This window comes from Copidosoma floridanum, unplaced genomic scaffold, assembly GCF_036245765.1.
Source record: "Copidosoma floridanum isolate Cflo_tuat_1 unplaced genomic scaffold, Cflo_Japanese_pri ptg000013l, whole genome shotgun sequence".
In the NCBI taxonomy this organism is placed as follows: domain Eukaryota; kingdom Metazoa; phylum Arthropoda; class Insecta; order Hymenoptera; family Encyrtidae; genus Copidosoma; species Copidosoma floridanum.
Genome location: NW_028321890.1, coordinates 21,948,124 through 21,970,154, shown reverse-complemented (window position 1 = coordinate 21,970,154; position 22,031 = coordinate 21,948,124). Strand labels below are relative to the sequence as shown.

At 39.6% G+C, this 22,031-nt stretch overlaps 1 protein-coding gene across 1 annotated transcript in view; it reads right to left on the bottom strand.

Moving 5' to 3' along the window:
- Positions 1-2,108: 2,108 nt before the first annotated feature.
- Positions 2,109-22,031, bottom strand: part of MESR6 (misexpression suppressor of ras 6) — a 522,313-nt gene continuing 502,390 nt past the window's right edge. Inside the window, exons 7-8 of the mRNA XM_089591368.1 lie at positions 5,640-5,858; positions 2,109-2,833 (exon numbers count right to left, since the gene is read on the bottom strand). Of these exons, the coding sequence (XP_089447494.1) occupies positions 2,692-2,833; positions 5,640-5,858 (361 nt within the window). The 3' untranslated portion in view covers positions 2,109-2,691. The remainder of the gene's footprint in view (positions 2,834-5,639; positions 5,859-22,031) is intronic.

Sequence of the window (22,031 nt, the reverse complement as noted above, 5' to 3'; positions counted from 1 at the left end):
ATATCACAATAATGGAGTATTGTCTTTTCATTCTGTCACAATTTGAGTTATATTATGGATTGCTGTGTGGAAAAAGATATACCCTTACTAGCTTCTGGTACAAAAAAAAACCTACGCGCATTTTTCACAATATTGCTCCGAAACGTGATACCATCTATACGAAGCCAGGCAAGGCTTAAACAGAAGCAGATACGATCTCGAGTATCAAATTGAAATGTACAAGCTACACAAGCTAGCGACGAGACGAGAGCTCGAGGGTAATCTCTCAACTCGAGCTCGACGCGTTAATTCGATTGCAGCGTGTCACACGTCTGTCCAACAACGGATAGCGCGAACGATGATTTGATTATCAGCGAGCAAATGCCTGTGCTTTCTCTCTGTCCTATACGTGGGTTTTTTTTTTTTTTTTTTTTTTTTGACCTAGGAAACGGATACATCTCACCAGTGCGAGCAAAAAACAAGGGGCCCCCTAGTTTTCTCTCTTTATTTTTTTCATGCAGTACCCTTTGTTTCATTCCCATGCTCCTTTTTTTTTAAGTAAGCACCAAACGACGCGAGGCAAAGGCAGCCGGCAGGCAAAAGCGCAGCCGGCCCGTGCGTATACCGATACCTCAGTCTCTCAGGCCCTCGCGATCTGCATAAGCTATAGGTGTGTTGTAGAACATGGAACTTCAGGCAGTGTGAGAAATGTATATTATATAGGCCTGTATGGGGAGAGAAAGAGGTCGTGGGTACAAAAAACATTGTAGGTCGGGGGCGAGAGGGAAAAAAAATCCGGAAGCGCGAGATTGACGTGCCGACGGTCAGACGTGCGGAGCGGTGTCGGTTGGGTCAGCCCCCGCCTGTAAGTGACAGATGATAGACGAATAATGTAGAGATCGGATCGCCACGATAAAGGGGTACTTTCTTTTTTTCTAAACTATACCAGATTTCGAAGCTCTCGTTGATTCGTATACCTGTAATAAATTGACATCTCAGGTAGCCACACATATCATTATGTTTATAATGTATATACATACTGCGTACGGATGCATTACACACTGTGTATTTAGTGTAAAATCGACAAAAAATAAATAAATTACTGATATAGTACCTATACCAAAACAGTAACCTAATCTAAAAGGTGCAACGACACCCAAATCCTCGCATTGCAGGCTGGATAAGACGTGCGCCCTTCTGTGACTTCTCCGGGGATCTCCCGTGCATCTGTGTATATACGACGCGAAGCCACCATACGTGAAAGCGTCGGAATTTACATAAGATCCTTGCCCCGATGCCTGGGTCCCCCTTTGGCCCCCGACGTTTTTTTCGCAGTCTCGGGGCCCTCGACGCGTCCTATTTGCATACGCCATCAGTGGGCCAGCGACGAGGACCGCCGGTCCCACGGACTGTATGCGCGCTCCTTTGCATAACTTTTCTTCGTGCTACGGCAGCTTGTACGTGCGCTGTTATGTTTTCCTTTGGCGCATAACGCGCGAGTGTCATCTTCTTGGTGCGTCTTTTATTCGGGCGCGCGATTCCCGCACGCGCCCTCTTGTATGGGAAACTATGGGGGATTGTGCGAGGAGGGATGCTTGGGATCAGAAATGACGAGGGGTGTAGCCGTGCACATATATTACTCATTGTTTAATTATGAATTTTTGAAAAAGGTTACATAGCTGCGCGAAAGATGCTTTAAGGGCTTTTTGTTACTAAGACGCGGAGATGATGATTTTGGTGGTTATGTTAAAAGATGTATTGGAAGAAAACTGGATGATTATTTGTATTTTATAACTGTTGATTAGTAAAACATTCGGTGATTAGGATTTATAGGTTTATTTGTTTGGTGTGTTTTATGGTAGTAAATATATATTTCAACTTTTACGGTGCAAAGCCTTGTAGTAATTTACAGAAAAAGTTATTTATTTAAAAATATTTCTTATTGGATCGTTATTGGTCATACATGCTATACACTTTATATGAAGTACTTATCCAAATACGACAACATAATATGTTTAACGGTAAAAAATTTGAATAAGAGCTGCAATGTTAACATGAATATAGTTACAAAATATGAATTAAAAATCAATATAATTTATGTACTACAAAAAAATTAATTACAGTGCAAAAAAATAAAGTAGTCTGATTATTGGAGGTTATAAGAACCTACAATGCTTGTAAGTTATAGAATAAGTTTAAAAAAAAGAAATTATTCAATCATGAAAAATGGTGCAGCACTGGTTACGACGAAAGATTTCTTTCCACTGATAACAGCCGTAACTGGGATGGTCATTGAAAATTAAATTAAAAAAGAAACCAAAATTTCTTTACACATAGACACTTACGTCTGAAATAAGCTTTACTTTAAGTCAACACAATAACATATACAATTAATGAAGATGAAGTTAGTGCTTTATTTTAAAACACAAAATTGCCAAATAATTTTTCAACATGAATCTTAATCTAAATGAAAATAAACTAGGGGTAGTGATTAAAAAAAAAATGTCCTTATAGGCGATGACAAAGTTTACAAAAAGGACACGTAAACTTCTTAACAAGAGAAACTCATGTACAATAAAAATAACTGTCAAAGTCAACCCAAAGTATAAAAAATATCTTATGGTCGTCAAATGTAAAACTCTTATTAAAACTGTTGTTTTTCCATTGAAAATATCTTTTGAAAATAGGGATCGCACGGGAAAAGCCATAGTATCAGTGTGCACCCTCCTCTTCATTTTCCAGGTAAGCCAAACGCACGTCCATCTCCGATTCAATCCTCTGGCGTAACTCGTCCAGCACCCCAGCCTGTATCAGCTCAACGTCCTCGGCCGGACAGTAGTCATCCTCGGACGATCTGCTCGAACGGCCAAAACAGAAAAAGAAAGCGAGCAAAAGGTGGCTCGTTAAGAATGAAGAATCAAAAACAAAACGAGAAAACGAGAGACTAAAGAGGCGTGCAAGAAGCAACAAAAAACGAGAAAATAGGCGCAATTACGCGGCAGTAGTAGTAGTCGTCGTCCCGCGAGACAATCAATTATTCCCGTTGCGTAATTCCTCGCGCGGCTAATGGTCTATTATACAATTATTGCTGGCAGTAAATATCCCCGGGGTTAATTGTTTCTGCTAAATAAAAGAAACAGTCTCCTTCCACGTAGACCTGTACACCCTTCCACTACTCTCTCTCTCTCTCTCTCTCTCTGTGATGGTACTAGCACTACAGCCGTACAGCGACGTTGGATGCGATGCTTTACTTTCGTTGAGTAAGTATACTAGTATACGCTAAAGTAGGGGAAGCAATGGTGGGGCTTGGGCGACGTACTAGTGGTCGCAATATCTCCGTTCAGAAAAGAAGAACAGAGGTGGAGAAGGAGAGGGGGCCAGTAAAAAAGTGGGGGCAAGGGTACAAGGGTGGGTACAGGGTACGAGGGTAGGGGTACGAGAGGGGAAATATTAGCAGCGTGAGAGAGACGTTGTGCCAGTAGATGGGGAAGACTATACACCAAGTGGGGTGGATCGATCATTTTTTCCCTCGTCTACTCTTGTACTATCTTTTCTATTCCCCACTTTTTATTCTTACAGTGTTGTGCGTTTGGACAACGCGACGTTGAATGGTATAATATATACGCACTTTGACTTCTCGAGCTTCTTATTAATAGGTGGCGCCAGGATCTTTGTTTACCTTCTCAGATTTATTTGTTATGATCGAACTGAGAAATCATTGAAAATATCTTTTGGCATTTGAAAAAAAAAGTTGAAGCAAAAGACTTAATTTTGTATTCCATCTAAAATCTAAAAGTTACTATAAACTCTATATTTTCTTATCATTAATATCTTAAGTCAAGATTTTATCTACTTTATTGCTGATTGTATTTGTAAATATTAATAAATATAACACAGAATTACAAACTGTTTCTATACTCTTTACTCTTAATATGTATTTACACTCGGTACTACCGAGTACGTACGTCTATTAGTTAAAAATTGTAACATCTCAGTTTATATTACGTACGTTCCATTATGATTTAGTACTTCGTGGTATAAACGCTATCTGGCTTTGTAATGATGGCAATGTAAATTATAATTTGGCCTAACAAGAACTCAAAATACTAAACTCAAATTCAATTAATATTTATTTCATCAATTTTTCGATTGATACTCATTACTATAATTAGATGTAAATTGTTACTCAGTATGTTAATATTGAACATTAGTTTGAGAGAAATTCGTGAATGAATATTCATGTATTTATAATATTTTTTTCTCTTTTTTTTAAGTGTAATGTCGTATCCAAAATTGGAGAATTTTAGAGCACATTAGACGTATCCTTTTGTGGTACATTTAATTTTTTTAAATGTATCAGTAGACATTTGTAAATAAAGTTTATATTCATTGTAATATTTAATTTATAAAAAATATACTAACCAAACTGGTAGTTTAAATTTACAGAGCAAAGATTATACCTTAAATCCTTGTTGGGGGATGAAATTTCGTATAAACGTACTTTTTGTAGTATTATCGAAATCTATAAGGTTGTAGCACTTTATCTGCTATAACTTTATGTAGGTATAAAAAACTAAGAGGTTGGACAAGAAAAAACTGAGTAACAAAAAAATTATAGATTTATATGCTCGCGTATTAGACAAGGAGTAGTCATAAGATGACAGTAAAGTGCTATAAACTTATACTAAAATAAAACTTTATTTAATAACGAGTATATTGACACAATTATATTCTAATCTATCGCTTAAAGTCCAATATTTTTTCTTTTTTTGTTTTTGGACTGAAAATTTTTGAAAACAATCACACGACAACAACTTCGTACCATTTTTAATTTTCAATAAAATATTTAATTTATACTGTTCCAAAAATTTACTCTCGCACGAAAAAATTGCATTGATCCAATTTTTGAATCTGTTACAGTTGCTATCTACGTATCAAATATAAAAAAAAATCTTACTAGAAAAAAAGATCTCATGGTTTTCTTTTGAATGTTGTCTGTTCTAGCTATTGCAAATTATACATACATTGCCGCATGGTTTCTTACTCACGACAAGTCGATAGCGACATCCATCGGCAAAGTAAAAAAGCATCAATTGGATCCTTGTACACCCCTGGGCCAATATTTACCCCCTCATTTTTGGTTCAGAAGGTGGGACCTTTCCGTGGCCTCTCACCGCCGGCCTTCTTCCGTAAAACCATCCCCCTTAAGCCGGCCCATCCTGCCTGCGTATCCGTCCCCTGTTTTTCTTTTTCCCACTCCACGCCACTACCCGCACCTTTCACCGCACGCACGAATTCTTTTGCACCATCTACGTATACCCTAAGCCCTCGGGGGATGCTCGAAAAAAACATGCCAGCATAGTGAGTCGCTCGTGTAATGATTGGCACGTGCTTGCTCTCGATATTAAAATATCAGCATTTTTACTGAATTCTTTGAGAAATATTTTTACTACAACAAAAAAAATTCCAGAGATATTGCACTTTTATTTTATCCGTCACACGAGAGCTAAGTACTTCAGCACCGTAATTTAGTATGAAATTAAATGAAAGGAAAGGTTAGTTTGAAATATTAGTGCACTGACAGTTCAATTAATCATAAACATGAAATTGAGAAAAAAATGTAGAGTAGAAGAAAATCTTAAAATAACAACTCCACATACCTGGCCACTGTGACGATGGTAGGCGGAGCAGGCAGGGCGTTCAGGAACGATTTAAAAGTACCACCGATCAGCCGATCGAGATCATTTTTACTAGTTATATGGTGCGGCAACTCCGTATCATCTATCGTCGAGCCGGCATCATGAATCTGCATCCAATCTATTTCGACATCGTTATACACTCGGTGTATTCCATCATAAATTTCGAGAACTGCGTCGTATCTGAAACAAAAAAACAAAAAAAAACTTAATGTTAATGACACAAAAAAAAAGAGGTGAAAAAGACAAAGAAACAAAAACAGACGGAAACGGAAAAATCAAGATGAGGAGCTCGATGGCAGCTCCGATACAAGGGTAATAGTCCTAGTATAATGATATGTACGTGCGTGGCATATCGGTGAGTCGAAAAATTGAAAAGGAGAATCCTTGTACCGAATTCAAACATGGTCAGCCAGCTGTGGCGTTGTTTAATTGGGTGTTACAGGAATTAGAAAGGGGATCTCGCCAACGGCATGCATGGGAGTCTATGGTCACGTCGTCGGTACAGCTCTTTCCCAGCAGACCTTCGCATTTGAAATACCAATGACCATCGGTTCTGGACAAACTGAACGTGGGTTGTGGATTAATTGTGGTGCGCCGGACGATCCAAGGCAGCCCCGTCTTCATCCTTTACACCCTCTTATTTAGGTATATAACATGTACAGGAGACCGCAGTCGTGTCATAATATGCGGTATGTGCTCCAACTTTTTAGTTAACAAATAATTTTGCTCATGATGTGGTACGGGTTTGAGCGTGTGTATAATGTGTGCACGTAATATATGTATAGGCTTTCGAGAACAAAGAATCAAAATTCCTTCTCGAAATTTATTTTGGTGGTGTGATTTTATTGGCCACAAGTACTTGGGACGGTAATGTATGGTGTGATGTAAGATCACATGCAAAAAAGTTCATTCCTGAACTAAAATAAACTGAAACTCATATACTTGAGACGGAGCTTTTCTTCTTCGTGCTGGTAATTATATTTTGTTTGTTTAAAACGGAAAATCATCGGTTATACGTATACTAAAGCAATTGATTTTTAAACTGATATTACTAAGATGGATGATGTATTTCATGAAAAGTCGTATGATTTATAAGTATTGTTACTACTTGAAACAATCCTACAGTAAAATCGTTTAAATTAAAAACTCTAATAAGCGCAGTGTGTTCTGTACTCGTATACTTATTAATAATTAATTATAAGCAGACTTCAAGTTCGTTTACTATAAGTCTAATTTGTATTTACACAAGTAGGCAGTGATTCAGGACTCAGGATTAAGTATATGATTTTCGTTGTAAAATAAAAATTAAAAAAAAAACTCAAGTTAGGTGCAGAGAAATTTCAGATAAAGCAGATACTTATTCGCCTTTTTAAAGCTGTTTCAACAAAAAACTTTGTAAGTTAAACTGTATAAGTATTCGATGAACAAACAAATATTTTTGCATAAAAATTATTACACCTCGTACGTAAAAATTTCTTTTGAACTGTCATAAAAATATTTAGACCAAGCTAATAGCTTATCAACACGATTGAAATCATATTGCTTAGCAACAAAAAATTCCCAAGTAATGTGGTGTACTCACTGGTAGAAAAGTTAGTTTTATAAATCATAATTTAATTATTAATTACTTTTGTTTAGGACCCACTTTTTTTGTTAAAGACTACACATGAGTATAAATATTCTCTGAATACGCTGATATACCATGATTATATATGATGCCAGTGATTGAACGAGCATTTGAATACAAAATCGTTTTATTTCATAACTTCATTTCAAAAAGCATCATATCATAGTCATTTAATAAAACGTATAGACTAAAAAAAAATTTTTTACGAACGCATTAAAAATATCTATGTAATTCAGAAAATTTTTGTGATGTTTGTTGCATATTGACCAAGATAATATATTTTTCTAAAACATGAGTAAATTATGCATTTGATAAAAAAAAAAACCAAGTTTTTAAGATGGTTTTCGATATTACTTGAGATAGTACGTTTTTAGATCGCTGTAAGATAATACGTTCTTAAAACAATTTACCCTCAACTATCGAGACATGCGCACATATAATTTGTCCCTGCCAGTGAGTCAAGGTATGATTTTCCTGGATACAATTCGAGAAACCCGTTGCCCTCCGATACTTATTCAAACAAAATTACAAAACCATACACGCCTCAACGTTACAGCCCACGGGTATACAATTTTCGTCTCAATGCCAGGTGCAACTCTTCTGCCCAACATTATCGAGCGAAAGAACGACAACGACAAGTTATACGTGTATGCATCAGACGAGAGCAAGGCAGGCCCGCTAACGTGCTAACAGTTATGAGAGGCCTCTCACTTTTTTCCTCGCTGAATATTAATTATTCTCTCACGATGCAGCACAGCATACACCTGTCCTCCACTTCTCGTATCGGTTCCTCCGATTCCTCGCAAAGATTGCACCGTCGCGATGCGCTACAACAGTTGCCTGGCTAATTGCTGGCAGCATGCAGCAGCGGCGACGAGCCGTCTAACTCGATCGAGCGAATAATCGATCTTTTCTCGTCCCTTCCAAGCTGTGTGAGCGCAGTAAAACCAACCCAACCGGTTTCGAGCGATGCGAGCATCTCACGTGGACACGTCGATTTGACGAACGCTCAGGTTTTTGCGATCCTCTTGCTTCCTTGCAAATTGCACAAGTTTGCTTTTTTCAACGTGTGACCGTGGCTCTTTCCCAAAGGCTTCTCTCGGGCGTGAGTGCGTGTATTTTTTTTCACCTCAACTAGCATTGTTTCACACAAAAAAGATCGTTCGACCGGTTCTGACATTTTTATGTACGTTTGTGAATTATTCTAAGCAATTTTGTAATTACGTGAGTGTAATTTTTTTTTTTTTTTTTTTTAGTAACTCTTCGAGTAAAAACGAGTAGCTTTGCAGCTTGACTCGGAAACTTTTTTCTTTTAGTTTTCTTGGTTTGGATTAACTTTGAAGATCGGATGAAGATAAATATCGGTGGTAAAGTAAATAGTAGCAAAAAACAGTATCATCTGTCGAGAATCTCGGTTAATGTAGTAATAATATATATTGTAGAAAAAAATGTATGCTGTACTGTACGATTAATATAATCAAAACGCAAGTCTTGCACAAATTGTCAATACAGCAATCATTCTAGTGGCAAGTGAAAGTTTTGTACTTTAACATCTGGTGCATGTGTACAAAACAAGTATTCAAACTTCAAAAGATCCCTCATTAATACTGATGTATATCTAAAAGTATTCTACTGAGATACATATCTAGATATCATCACACTACAATGAACAATCCGTAAAGATACGTCTCAATCTAATTGCAGTTTTACTGGGTACAATGGAATGACATTATTTTGGATGAATGTCAGTATTTTTATAGCATTTATGATTCAAACATTTGATGATTTAGAACTATATTTTAAGTCAACATTGCCTTCCCATTTACTTAAAGTATATGTTTGTGTACTACGAATAACATAAAAAGCTTCAAAAAGTGAGCAAACTAGACAACTTTCGATGAAATTTAAGTAAAGCTACGGTAAAAACTACCTTTAAGTAATAAAGAATAAAAAAACAAAAAGAAACAAAGAAAAAACACTGTAAATCGCAATGAAAATCTCAGTAAGTCGAAAAACAGCTTTTTTATCATTTTGTTCTTGATTTCTACATCTTAAGCATGTCTTTCCGCTTACAAGAGTTTTCGCGAACACGGAAGAGCCAAGCACAAACTTCTAGCCATTGAATTACCAACTCAAAGCGTTATTACTAGTATTGGCGCGATGTCGCGGTGGCCGGGAGATACTTTTTCTCTTCGCCGTTTTTCGCGTCAAGTTATTTAATTTCCGATGTCTTACCCAAGATTTTCGTTAGCTCTGCCTTTTTTTTTTTCTTTTTACTTGGACTGTTTGCAAGTGTTATTATTTTATTCATTGACACACCATACCAGACTTATTTTCTACTATCACTATCAAAGTGGTTGAAAATTTAGTGATTTTTGATGATGGAACTACTTATTTTATATCATACTGTCAAACTGAGTTTTTGAGCTCAGCTCAAATGTTTGAGGAGGTGAATCAACTCGTTAATGAGTAATTCAACTTATCAGCTAAATATTTTATTCTCTAGTTACACCTAAGTCGTTTTGATAAATAATTAAAATTTACAATGGTATTGCGATTGAGAGAACACCAGTATATCTCTGCAACTTCATTTTTTTTATACTCATGCAACTTTACAATACAATTTCGCACACAGAAAAGTACAAAACAATGGTACAACAGGCACTTTCGATCTTCTAATTCGAGATTCAGTAAATTTCAGAGCAAATAATTGAATGGTGACTTGGAAAAGTTTCTGATTCAAAGATTAACATCATAACCTGAGGACCCAAAAATTTTTATGTTATTGTCACTGACAAGTATGTACTCAAAACTTCAGCAAGTGCTCAATTTAAGTTTAATCTCGTTTTATGTACCAGCATACCAGTATAATGTAAATTTTCATCACAAACATCGCCTGTTAACTGAATCCTTCTTCCATAAACAAAAAATCAAACTTCGGTTCGATGGAACAAATTCATAAAAATAATAAACAACAGAAAATCATTTATAAAAGCCTCCAAAACCGGTTGTATTAACGCAGGAAAAACGGGAGAAAGCGTATGGCTCCATTGTCTTATCAAAATCTCGAAACAACATAACTCACCCTCCGCATCCCTAATATAAATATTAATCTCACGTAGTACGAGCTGCAGCTTGATCCCAACGTATAACCGTCATGGTAAGCATCTCGAAATCAAGCGCTAAAAAAAAAATAGAGAAGAAAGAAAGAGAAAGCGCAAAGCACAAACAACAGACGCCAACTGGAAACGACCTAATATACAGGAGAGGATAAATCGAGGCCAGTGTGCGCGTGGACAATAGTGCCAGCGGAGAGCGAGCGAGAGAGAAAAAAAAAGGCAAGAGGTAGCAAAAAACAGCGAGAAAGTGCCGTCGGCGGGGCAGGGAGAGAACGAGAGCTCATTACAAGGGGCGGCTTTGGCGTATTTGTCGTTAAGGGGGTCTGTATGCAAATGGCGGCGACGGTAGTGGTAGTCGAAGAAAAAAAAAAAAAGAAAAAAAAACACACGCTGTAGGTATATTACGAAGAAAGAAATGGCCCCGACGCAGTATGCATATAACTATACACGGAGAGGTGCAAGAATAATGCTCTCCGACGGTGCGAGCAGAGCTGTGGGTATACATGCACGTACGCGGAGGCAGGGACAGAGAGAGAGAGAGAGAGTGGATGTAACGTAATCAGATGATCAATTATTAAAGGAGAGAGGGCAGCAAAAAACAAGGAGGGGTTGACATATCCGACTCTCTCTCTCTCTCACTCCTGACGACTGGGTTAATATGTGCGGGTATATCGTGCGCGCGGATCTCTGTTTTTATGCACGCGTGTATACGCGGGAAAGGGAGTTGACGGACAACGGAGGGTTGTATTAGATCGTCCTGGTGGACTGCTCTCCTTTGTTTTTTTTTTCCTTAATGGGCTATGCATATACGCACTACTATCTATGTCAAGGGATCTATACACTATGATGCGAAGAGCTCGGAGTGTCCTGAGTTGTATATTATAGTATCTCAAGGCGTTGATCGATTAATGGAACGCGAAATTTCATAGCGTGCGATACGCGACGAGGAGGAGGAAGTGGTTTCACTCTTTTTTTCGGCCGTCCTCTTCTCGTGGGCTTTATTCGTGTTTTTTTCACGTGCTACTTCCAAACGCACTTCCGACTCTAAACATACACAGGCAGGACATGAACATACACCCTCCCGAAATCTGATCAAGACGCAAAAAATACGATTCAGGCATCTTTTTTTTTCGTTTGGTCTTTATATTCTTTTTTTTTTTTTTTTTTTTTGCAGGAGGCAGGAAGGTGAGCGGAAGAAAGGAATGTAGGATGAAGGAAGAAGGTTTTTTTTGCGACCAGCAAGCTTTTGTTTGTTCAAAAGGTTTGCGCAGGAAATGTATGTACGTATAATTATTAAAAAAGAGGTGTACCATACCTTGTCACGAAGTGAAGTAGAAAATAAAACATGTGGCAATTTAGTAAAATTGGGTGCTAACTTGGTATAAGTTCTCGATGAATTTTCAATGATTGTTACAAGACAGCGTTTCAACAGAAATTTACAAAATTATTGTACGGTTTGTGTGCTACAGTTAATAATGGATGAGTAAAAAAAAAACCAGTAGAGGTTTGAGGCCAGATAGTACACATTCAATGCAGGATACCAGGGAAGAAAGTGCAGAAAAGTTGTTGAGAAATGAAAACATCGGGTAACTCGTCAAGTCTCTCTTTTTTGCGTTTCTCTTCACTGAAATTGGATAAAAGTCCTGTATCAAAACTTTCTACAGGAAGCTGAAACTCGCGACCCAGTGTTTTCACCACCCGTGCTCACAAAGGGCATTGCCATCAAACGAATTTGGAGAACAATAAGACTCGTTGCTTGGCATCGTGTCATTTTTTTTCCACGAAAATTTACATTTTACGTCCAACGCACGCGCACTGCGAAATCATCGCACGAGATGAAGCTCACACCGCAGGAACGCATTGGTAACGTGATAGCCTCCCTTTTGTCTCGCGGTTTGAATAATCCCCGGATAGCGTGGCATTTGAAAAGAGAGAGAGGGAGGAGGGGAGTCCCAAAGGTGGAATTACAACGAGACAGTATAAACATAAACGCAAGTTCGAGCATCGTCGAGGAACGGCCGGACGATATACCGCGCGCACACTCTCACGGGGCTGTGTTCATTTTCTCCCCCTCTGCTCGGTCCCTCTTTGCAAATATTCATGATTGCAGCACCCTATACTGGCCCACGTGAATTTTAGAAAGAGGAAACGAGGTTAAAAATCAGGAAAATAACAAAGTGTATCACACGCATCAATCACGGACGCCTCTCGTTTGATATATACTTGAAGAGAATCTATATATTATATACGCATTCGTAACGACCGGGTAGCCATCAGAAAGTGCAGTATACATTATGAGCACCCAATACTTGGTAAAGCATACTGGGCGACAGCAGGTACACCTATACAATGTATTACGTGGCTTGTACAAAGTATGAACCAGGTGCGTTCTGTGTATATATACACTTTTGCAAAATTACCGGTATTATTTCCCCGACGAGGTGGCGGTGGTGGCGATCGTTATGACGATCATTTTCATATTAGCGCCCAACGAGCCACTTTTGCCTTCCTACCTATATTACATACGTCTATATCTTCCGCGCGGTCGTATGAAGAGATACAGCTCCTCCCTCTCAAAGTGTAAACGTGTGCACGCGGGGGAATATCGCTCGCTCCGCACACGCTTGTGTGTGCTATTACGGCTGCGGAGAAATTACCGAGCAATTTTTATCCTCTCTTTCATTGCTTTTCTCTGTGTAATTAGAGAATCGCTTGTTAGCTTTCGATGTGCTGCACGCGCGTGTTAATTTTTAATGCGGAGCTACATGTACAACGAAATGCAGAAACGAAACGGTATGTTACACGTAGTGAACTTTGTTTCGTTAATTGTGTTTTGGCATTGAAAATTTTTTCGTGCAAAGTACCTGACGCTTAAAAATATCAGTGGTGTTATTTTATTTTATTTTTATTTTTTTTAATACTTGGTTTTAACGTGCGGTGAAAAATGTTAACTTATTGCAGTAACATTCACATACACGGAAGTAAGTACTACGAAATAAAATTTTTTACTTTCCCGCGTAACGAGATGTAGATGACCATGAAATTCATTTGATCGTTATCTTTCAATTTCCAACCACAAATTTTCAAAGACATTATTACTCATAACGAACGAGATCAGGTGGAAAAAGCAGCTCGTTTCTCTTCTACAGTTTCCTAGTATACCATACCGTATAATTGAAATGTGCCCGGAGTTTCTACCAATTTTGGGTGAACGTTTGGCTTTCATTATAAGTAGGTGTATAGTTGCCGCAATTCTCGTTTTTCCGCATGATCCGCGGGAGGAAAATTGAGGTAAAAGAAAAAAAAAAAAAAATGATCCTTTGATCAGACTTGGAAAAGTTTGACCCATACATCGCGAGTTATTTTGTAAGCATCGTTACAACTCGCCTTTATAGTAACAAAGACCAAAAAGACATCTCATTAGTGCCGAGGACAAACGAGGCAAGGGACTCGTACCACTGACATGACTTTTCGGCATCGCAGCGTTCGTACACGTACACACAAAGCCGTCTAATAATGACGGTATCGATTATCGGGTCGGGGAGCAAAAAAGGGGGATCGCTTTGATGCAGAGTCAAGCCCATCCGATGTATACACACGTACACACACTTGCGGGGCGCGTTTGAAGAGAATCTACCTGTATTTCGGGGCGGGCGCGTGCGGCTTCCGGGGCATTGGTATCTAAACACAGCGGCGCACAGATCGGCGGAGGAAAAAAGGGAAAAGAAGAAGGACGGAGAGGCGCGCAGGTGTCGCAGGTATAAATACTGCATGAATGCGCGTCTGGAGGGACCCAATCAATAGATATTCATCCCCCTGTGCGCGTGGACCTACATAGGAGGGGCCATTGACTGCCGATCGACTGTTGCATTTGCCTGCATTTACACGCCCGTAGGCAATGCGTGTGTATGCTTGGGGATGAATGTATCGCAGGTTGCACTGTTGAGCGTCGAGTTGTCGATGATCGCTCCCATTATGAGCGGCGTATTTGGTTTTCGAAGGGTGTACAACAGTGTGAGTCTTTTTTTTGATGCGCTACTATTACCTATTGCTGCTGATGCGACTGTTTTGAGCCTTGTTTTGTCCATGCGGTCTCTTATGGGTCATTTGATTATCGAGAACTTATCTTTCAACTGAACTTGTACGATGGGCGTGATAATACAGGTTGGACTGTGAAAAGATTGTACGTCACGGGGGATCGACAGATTTTAAACCAAGGCAGACTTGTTTTGTGGAATAGAAAATTCGATTCGAGGCTTTGATTACTTGAACACTGAGTCTACAGCACAATTGTGTCGGAGACAAAACTTTAATATTACCAACAACGTTTCTGGCTGCATTATTACTAAAAAAGTAAACAAATTTAGGTTTTTCTTGTTAAGTATAGGTATGTTGATTATTAGACAGTACAAACCAATTCGTTTAATAAATATACGCGATCCAATGAGATAAAATTGTAATTTTGTTTTTTGCCTGCAAAAAAAAATTATTCCAGTATGTAACTTCTTATATACGATATTTTCATTTTTGTTTAAGGAATTAAAATACTATCTCTTGGATACATGTTTTGGACATGGATATTGAATCTAAAAACGTTTATTGCAATTGTTGATACCAAACTTCATTTAATCATATAATACAGCAACTGTAAGGAAGAATTTGTTTGTAAGGGCAATAAATTAAAAAATCCTAAACTATTTGAGAGTATGTGTATCCGTTACACCGATGAAACGAAGATAAATTTTTTACAACTACGTATATGCATTAATCATTAAATCAATGTTCATGAAAAGCAAAAAATTTAACCTGCGTAGCACAGTGTAGCTAACCGCAGGCTGGCCCATAAATCTATACACACAAAAGCCCACACCGGCTACTGGACTGCTGTATAAACACGCAGTATACATGTATACCCATGAGCACCAGTATGGTATGAGAATGTCACCTGGTGTGTCTAGGCGCGCTCGGATCCGGATGAGGCGCCAGAAGGAGACGACAAGAAGAAAGAAGAGAAAAAAAAGGAGGTGGAGGAGAGCCAACGTGCCTGTGAAAACGGAAGTCTAATTTGGATGGGTTCACGCTGCTCTCGTGCATTCATTCTGTCCTACATTGTTGCGCACCCAGTCTGAGACTCTCAGCCTCCGCCGAGGAAATGAGCGGCAATCAAATAAATGAAAAATGGGCGTCACCCATATATGCGGAAGCAGCTCGGACGGAAGCTGCGTACAGAATGGAAAAACTCCACGTATAATACCACCGCGTGGTGTGAACGTTTCTCCAGTGAAGAGAGAAGTGTTTGTAAATATACGCGAGTAAAGGGATAGAGTCCTGGAAAAACAAGGGAAAAAGAAAAGCCGCGGGAAGAGGGGCAGAGGGTGAAAACACGCATTAAAAATGCCACTCTCGCATACACACACACGCGAGTGCTTATACGCTGCATATGGCAAGTTGGAATTTCTAATGAAGTGTGTGAACTCCAACCCGTTCTCCGGCTGCTCGTCTAACCTAATTAAGTCCAGGAGCACGCATGCAAATTTCCTGCGCTACGGGATGCCAGCTTGCTATACCGTGCCTAATATAGGTCTCTACGTGGACTCTCGTTCCTTACGGGCTAGCTATACTGTTACCTGGCTCCTTCTTCTTCTTCTCCTTCTTCTTCTTTGGTACTCTCTTTTTTGGTTCTATCCACGCAACGATAAACAATTTTTCTATTTGGTAGAACTTCTGTGAAAATTGAAGGTAAAAGTTCGCATGGCAATACCTAAAATATGAAACGTCTCCTTTTTCAAAAGTTAACAATTTCCAGGACTTTGAATTAACGTAATGAAATAACTTTCGAATACCGTGGAGTAGTCTTGAGTGGGAATAAAATTCACATGAAAAATTAGCTGGTTAACCATCAGTGCTTTTGTGGATTAAAATAAAAAAGTAGTCTACGCAGGGTTGGCAATATTCGTCAATGGAGCGGTTGCTCGTCTCGAGAGGTCCTTGCGGAATAACGGACGATTTCCTAGGATTCTTGAAACCCGATAAGAACGAAAAGGGACGAAAGAAAGTGACGTAATTAGCCCGTGGATTGTTAACGCAATTATAGTACGTCCCAAGAGAGAGAGGGTCCCATTGCTTCGCTCGCGACTGTGGCTTATACACCTGGAGACTAAATGCCTCTTTTCCTTCGTTCCATGGTTTTCACTGGTTTTCCGATTAGCTCCCGATCGCGTCGACTTGGTCTTTTGTACAAATGCGGAGGACGTCGGCTTATTAATTGCGTGCAAGCGAGACGGAGCCGCGTAACCGGATTGGTTCAATTAAAGAAATAAATTTCATAAGCGGCGCTGCTTGCTCTGGTCTCGCTAATGAAACGAGCCAAGCACGCTGTGCAAGTCTTTTAGTATGCAAAGTTCTGCACCCCCCACTGTTTTCCTACAGTGTTCACGAAGGTATACTGGGATCATGGATACATTGTTGCTTCTCGCAGAGCGTTTGTAAATTGCGTGTCCCGAGGAACTTGGGCCTATTTTTTCCACAGCAGACTCATTAGGTTCGAGATCACGGATAGGTCCGACGACAAAGATATTTTTTATATAAATTATCACGGTGGTGGAGCTATTAAAGATTCTCAATGGTAATTAGAGTTGTTAATTTTTATGATGATCTACGTGTATGTTACTGCAAATTGAGCATTACTTTTGGTTGCATCCAAAATATTATTAGAAGAAAAAGACCTTCAAGACTCGAGAACTTTTTATTTATAATTTAAATTTTTTATTTATCGTTGTATTTTCATCACCAGAAATTGCTTTCATGGTGATTATCGACATGAAGCTCAAAAACTAGATAAATGAAACAATATCAAATAGTCCAGCAGTTGTAAATTTTGTACACAATTTTACGAAAAATCACCTTTTGTTCGAACAATGAATGAAAAAAAAAAAAACATTCCCACCATCACAGAAAGAAGACTCGCAACACAAGTATAGAGTACAGGTGTAAAGCTGTGCAGAGGACGAACGACGTAGGAAAAGAAGTATCGTGGGAGCAAGAATTAGAGCACTGCAGCGTCTCACAGCCTGTTGCCACCACCACCACTTGCTACATGATCCTCACACCAATCTCCATGCATTCGTACGTATACATCTCGCGTAGGGCGTCGCGACCATTTGCATACTCACCGCCCTGAGAATGTGTCCTCGTCAAAATGACATGCTCGCGGCTTTGTGCTATAAAGACGAACACTCGCATCATCTCCTTTTGATCTCACAGACGCACACATGCATGCAAAGTTCTCGCGTAACCTGTCCTTTGAGTGCGAGATCACGTTTTAGCCTCGACGGGTCGCGTTGGCATTTTAATCGTTACGGGCGGAGATGTATGCGACGAGGACGACGGATTTTTTAATGACGATAGTGCCCGCGTATTATGTTATAAATTACGTTACATTACCACCGTCACCTCCACCACTCTATACGACGTTTTCTCATATAAATATTTAAGTGACTACGCAAGGCAGTCAAGGATGTGTTTCGAGCTTTTGAGAATATTTTTAGATACTTAAAGAAGCTTTCGTCACGTACAAATTGTAAGATTGATCCCTCATTTATTAGGCTTAGTAGAATATTTTAAAGTCATGGGAAACCAAGAGTTGTTCATCCTGAAAATGGTGATTAATTACGTAGAGTTTAAATAGATTGGCACTGATGTTTTGGCATAAATCTTATTGGCAAAAAATTTAAATACAATTAACGTTGCTGTACAACTTTTTTAAGAACGATTTCAAGGAGAATTTGATCGTTTAACCTTTGCTTTAACAAATCAGCAGTTTACACGAATCTTGGAAATTTTTGTTAAATCGTTGTAGAACAGGTACCTTCACCTGTAATTATCGTAGGTGCCACGAGAAGAAAAATCTCACCAAGGGCTTGGTCCATATCATCGCCTAAAATAAAAATGAGCAGTCGAAAGGAGCAGCAGCTAATAATCGGCGTTACATCTGAGACTCGCGGCACTCGTTAGGTGTACAAGTAGCATCCGCGCGTCATTTGGAGGAGGAAATGGATGCGCCGGCGAGACTAATTATAATGGACGCGTGAAACGAGCTGTGGATAATACGATCTCGTATCCGTGCCTGGGAATACCTTATGTGCGAGTATATGGTATACGCACACACAATACCCATACGCGCTCACAGCCAGCCCCTGTTTGCGCATGTATAGGTATCTAGTTGGATTTTTCGTGGTCTCTCCCTTCCTGTTTTGCTTTTTTTTTTTTGCCCACTTACGAAACCGGCCCAAGAGCAAAAAACGAAAGAGAGGACACGTTGTGTGAGTAAGTATGCAAGAGATGACGAGAAAAGGGGATCGCGTGCACGTCGTGAAACTAGAACAAAGCCGACGAGAAAAAACTAGTAGAGCAGCCACTGGGAGGGGGGGGGCTGCCTATGGCACGTAGGGCCCAGCGGAAGAAGAGAGTGGGGGAGAGGCCGAGGAAAGGGTATCCCAGAGGGGCGATTATTCGGGGATAGACGTAAGTGGGCCCAGCAGCAGCAGCGCACCTTTCGAAATTTCTCGCGTGATCTCTTCCACCTTCAGTCATCTCTTGCCGGTTTATGGCGACGCTGGAACGCTGCGCTCCTCTCATCTTCGTGCATAGTGACGTTTGTTACGAGTGTGTGCTTTGGTTGTTGGCAAATCTCAAAGGAAGCAGTTTATTTACCATTAAGCTGCGCTGAGTTGGGATATTATTTAGAAAGCATTATGAGGTCCATGAGGATTAATTTGTGTGTTGATTTTAGCTAGGATCTATGGTCTGTATGTTTCGGAAAACAACACTGGAATTAATTTAATGCTATCTTGTACAGTTGGATAAACAATTTTTACTAAATATGAAAATTTAATGTTTTTAAGATGAGGATAATGATTATGTCGCAGGACTCCTGTTAATACTTTCATTAATTATCAAACTTAAGTATTCACATTTGATCTATAGTTACTATTTTTTATTAATAAAGAATTATGAGTAATCAAGATAATTAAGACCTAAAAAGTGATGAATCTTAATGCGGAACATATAGAAGTTGACGTAGATCCTTATAAAATGTTTTGATAAAAAAGGTGAGAAATCTCGAAAAAAAAAATTTAGCAGCACTATATAATCTGATATGGAAATTCACGCGATCATTAAAACTTCCAGCCACGTCAAGTCAGTATTTTCCAGACCCATTGAGCCGCGAAAATAAACATCTCGCTCGCACAATACGAGACCGACAGAGCGAGAGCACCGAAAATCGAAAAAAAAATCTTTGAAGACAGATCACCCAATCGTTTGAAATTCAGCTTCCATCCCATAGTCTTCTCTTCCGTTTGATCGTTCCTCCTTCCTTATCACTGTATTTTGTTCCCCCTTATTTTCAGCTTTTCCACGTTTTCAAGTATCGAGAAGGAAAAACTCCAGCAGCACAATAACGTTCTCCCGCTCACTTGACTCCATCGCCCGGGCTCCTCCCACCTTCCCTTTGGAGACGAGAAACGATACCCATACCAGAGCCCTCGGGTCTCCATTATTTTTCCAAGGCAAACGAGGCCATGCAAAATCGCCTCACGTAGAAAATCATCCTTTCTCCCCGCCATCACCTCTACTCTGTCGTGGGTATCTCGCACCTCTTTTCCTCCCCTCGTTATTTTCCCGAAGCTTTTCCGGCGCTTGCCTACAGGTATGAGCTTCGTTTCCAGGGGCGTCTTGTCGCGTGCAGGGACTCGATTTCGGGCGCATAAATCGACCGAGGGTGCAAAACCTTTCTCCATTTTAATGCGCGTACTCGAAATAGAAAAAAAAAAAAAAAAAAAAAAAAAGAGCTTCACGCCTGTAGCTGCTCTTCTTCTTACCGATATGTACAGGGAGGGCTGAGCTTTTTGCATGAATTTGCATGTCGGGAGAACAACGAATTCCTAAAACTCGAGGGTTGATACTTCTTTTTCTTCCGCGAGTTTTTCGTTCGCTCTTTTTATTACTTGGGAGACGAGCGAGAGCTCAAGTGTATACAGTGAATGCGATGGGGGAAAACGATTTTTTTTGTATCATTGACAGCTTCGTTTACCTACGCGCCTCTTATGGATAAACACCGACTGTATACTCTCACCATGGCACCGTCTTTTATTTGCGTCGTTGTAGACTTCTCGAGCAGTTTTTTGGAATTTTTTGATAAATTTGTTCGGAGCCCTCTGTCAAATCAGTCGAAAATTGGTTTTTACATTTTATAAGTACAGCAAAGTATTTGCACCCACAGTATTTAACAGCATATCGTTTTTTTCGGTTATCTGAATAAGTACTCAATCTACTTCGTGAAAAAATGTTAAATATTAATCAATCGTCGTTCAAAGTAAAGTTTACTTTTCATAAAAAAAAATGATAAGCAATGATTGATACAATAATAATTAAAAAAAAAAAAAATTAATAACAATAAATGAAGAAATAACTAATATCTGCAGACTCATTCGATTTTTAATAAAAAAGAGTAGCAAATCGTGAATTAGAGTAAAACTTGATTATTAAAATCCATGCGAGTGTAAATTGTTTCATCCGGAATAAATAGGTTTGCTCAGTAGCTCGAGAAATCCTGTTAGTCCCAAATTAACATAGTGAAAAGGAGTTTAACCCTTTTAAATTTGCATTTCCTTCAGGCTCAAATTGCATCAAATGTAATATTTTTACAGTGGACGAGTAAAAAATAATTAGAAAATAGCATCGTGTAAAAAACTTACGAGTTATACATAAAACACCGAGCACCTAACTTTGAAAACAATATGAAAAATAATTAATCTGAAACCTATTAACCAAATGAAAAATGTATCAATCTGTGGATGGAAAGTATACACGAGAAGTGGGCGAAACACGTACCCGAAAGAAAAATGGCTACTCGCTCTCATCCCGCTCGCCGGTGGGAGCGGCAGAGAGGCGCAGGCGAGCACTTTCCTCGATACGTTTATCTTCCATACTCTATTGATCCGTAAGTGATGGTGCGGTGCCCGCCATGACGAGGGGGTGCCGTATAGTGGTACAGCGGGAGAAAAGCAGGATGGCGCGCTCGAGTACAGAAGAGAGAGAGAGAGGAAAAAAAGAAGAAAGCGAGAACACCACCCCCCGGCAATACTGGAGAGAACGAAGGGTGGTACTCATACGGCGACGCTCGCGTGTGTGTGTGCGCGCGTTGGAGGATGGGTGGGTGACTGGAAGAGAGAAAGAGGAGGGTGCGACGAGGCGGTTTTCGCTTATGTATATGAAAAGAAGAACCGGAGGTTTGACGCGCTCTCGCACGATTAGGTGCGCGAGAGAGGAGGCGAATCCACGGCTGCGGGCTCAGGCGGCTCTGGAATGAAATAATAATATTAAGATGGATAGGAGAGAACCGAGGGTGTGTGTTGTAGATATATATATACGTGTATATACCTTGCCGAGGAGGGAGAGAGAAAAGGAGGATCGCGCGGGAAAGGAGCTTTCTCATCATTTCTCTCCGAGCTTTAGGTCCCCTGGTCTTGTTCTCCTTCTTCTTCTTCTTTATTCTTCTTTTTTTCCCGCGAATAAGCCGCAAGGGCACATTTGCGCTCCGTTCGG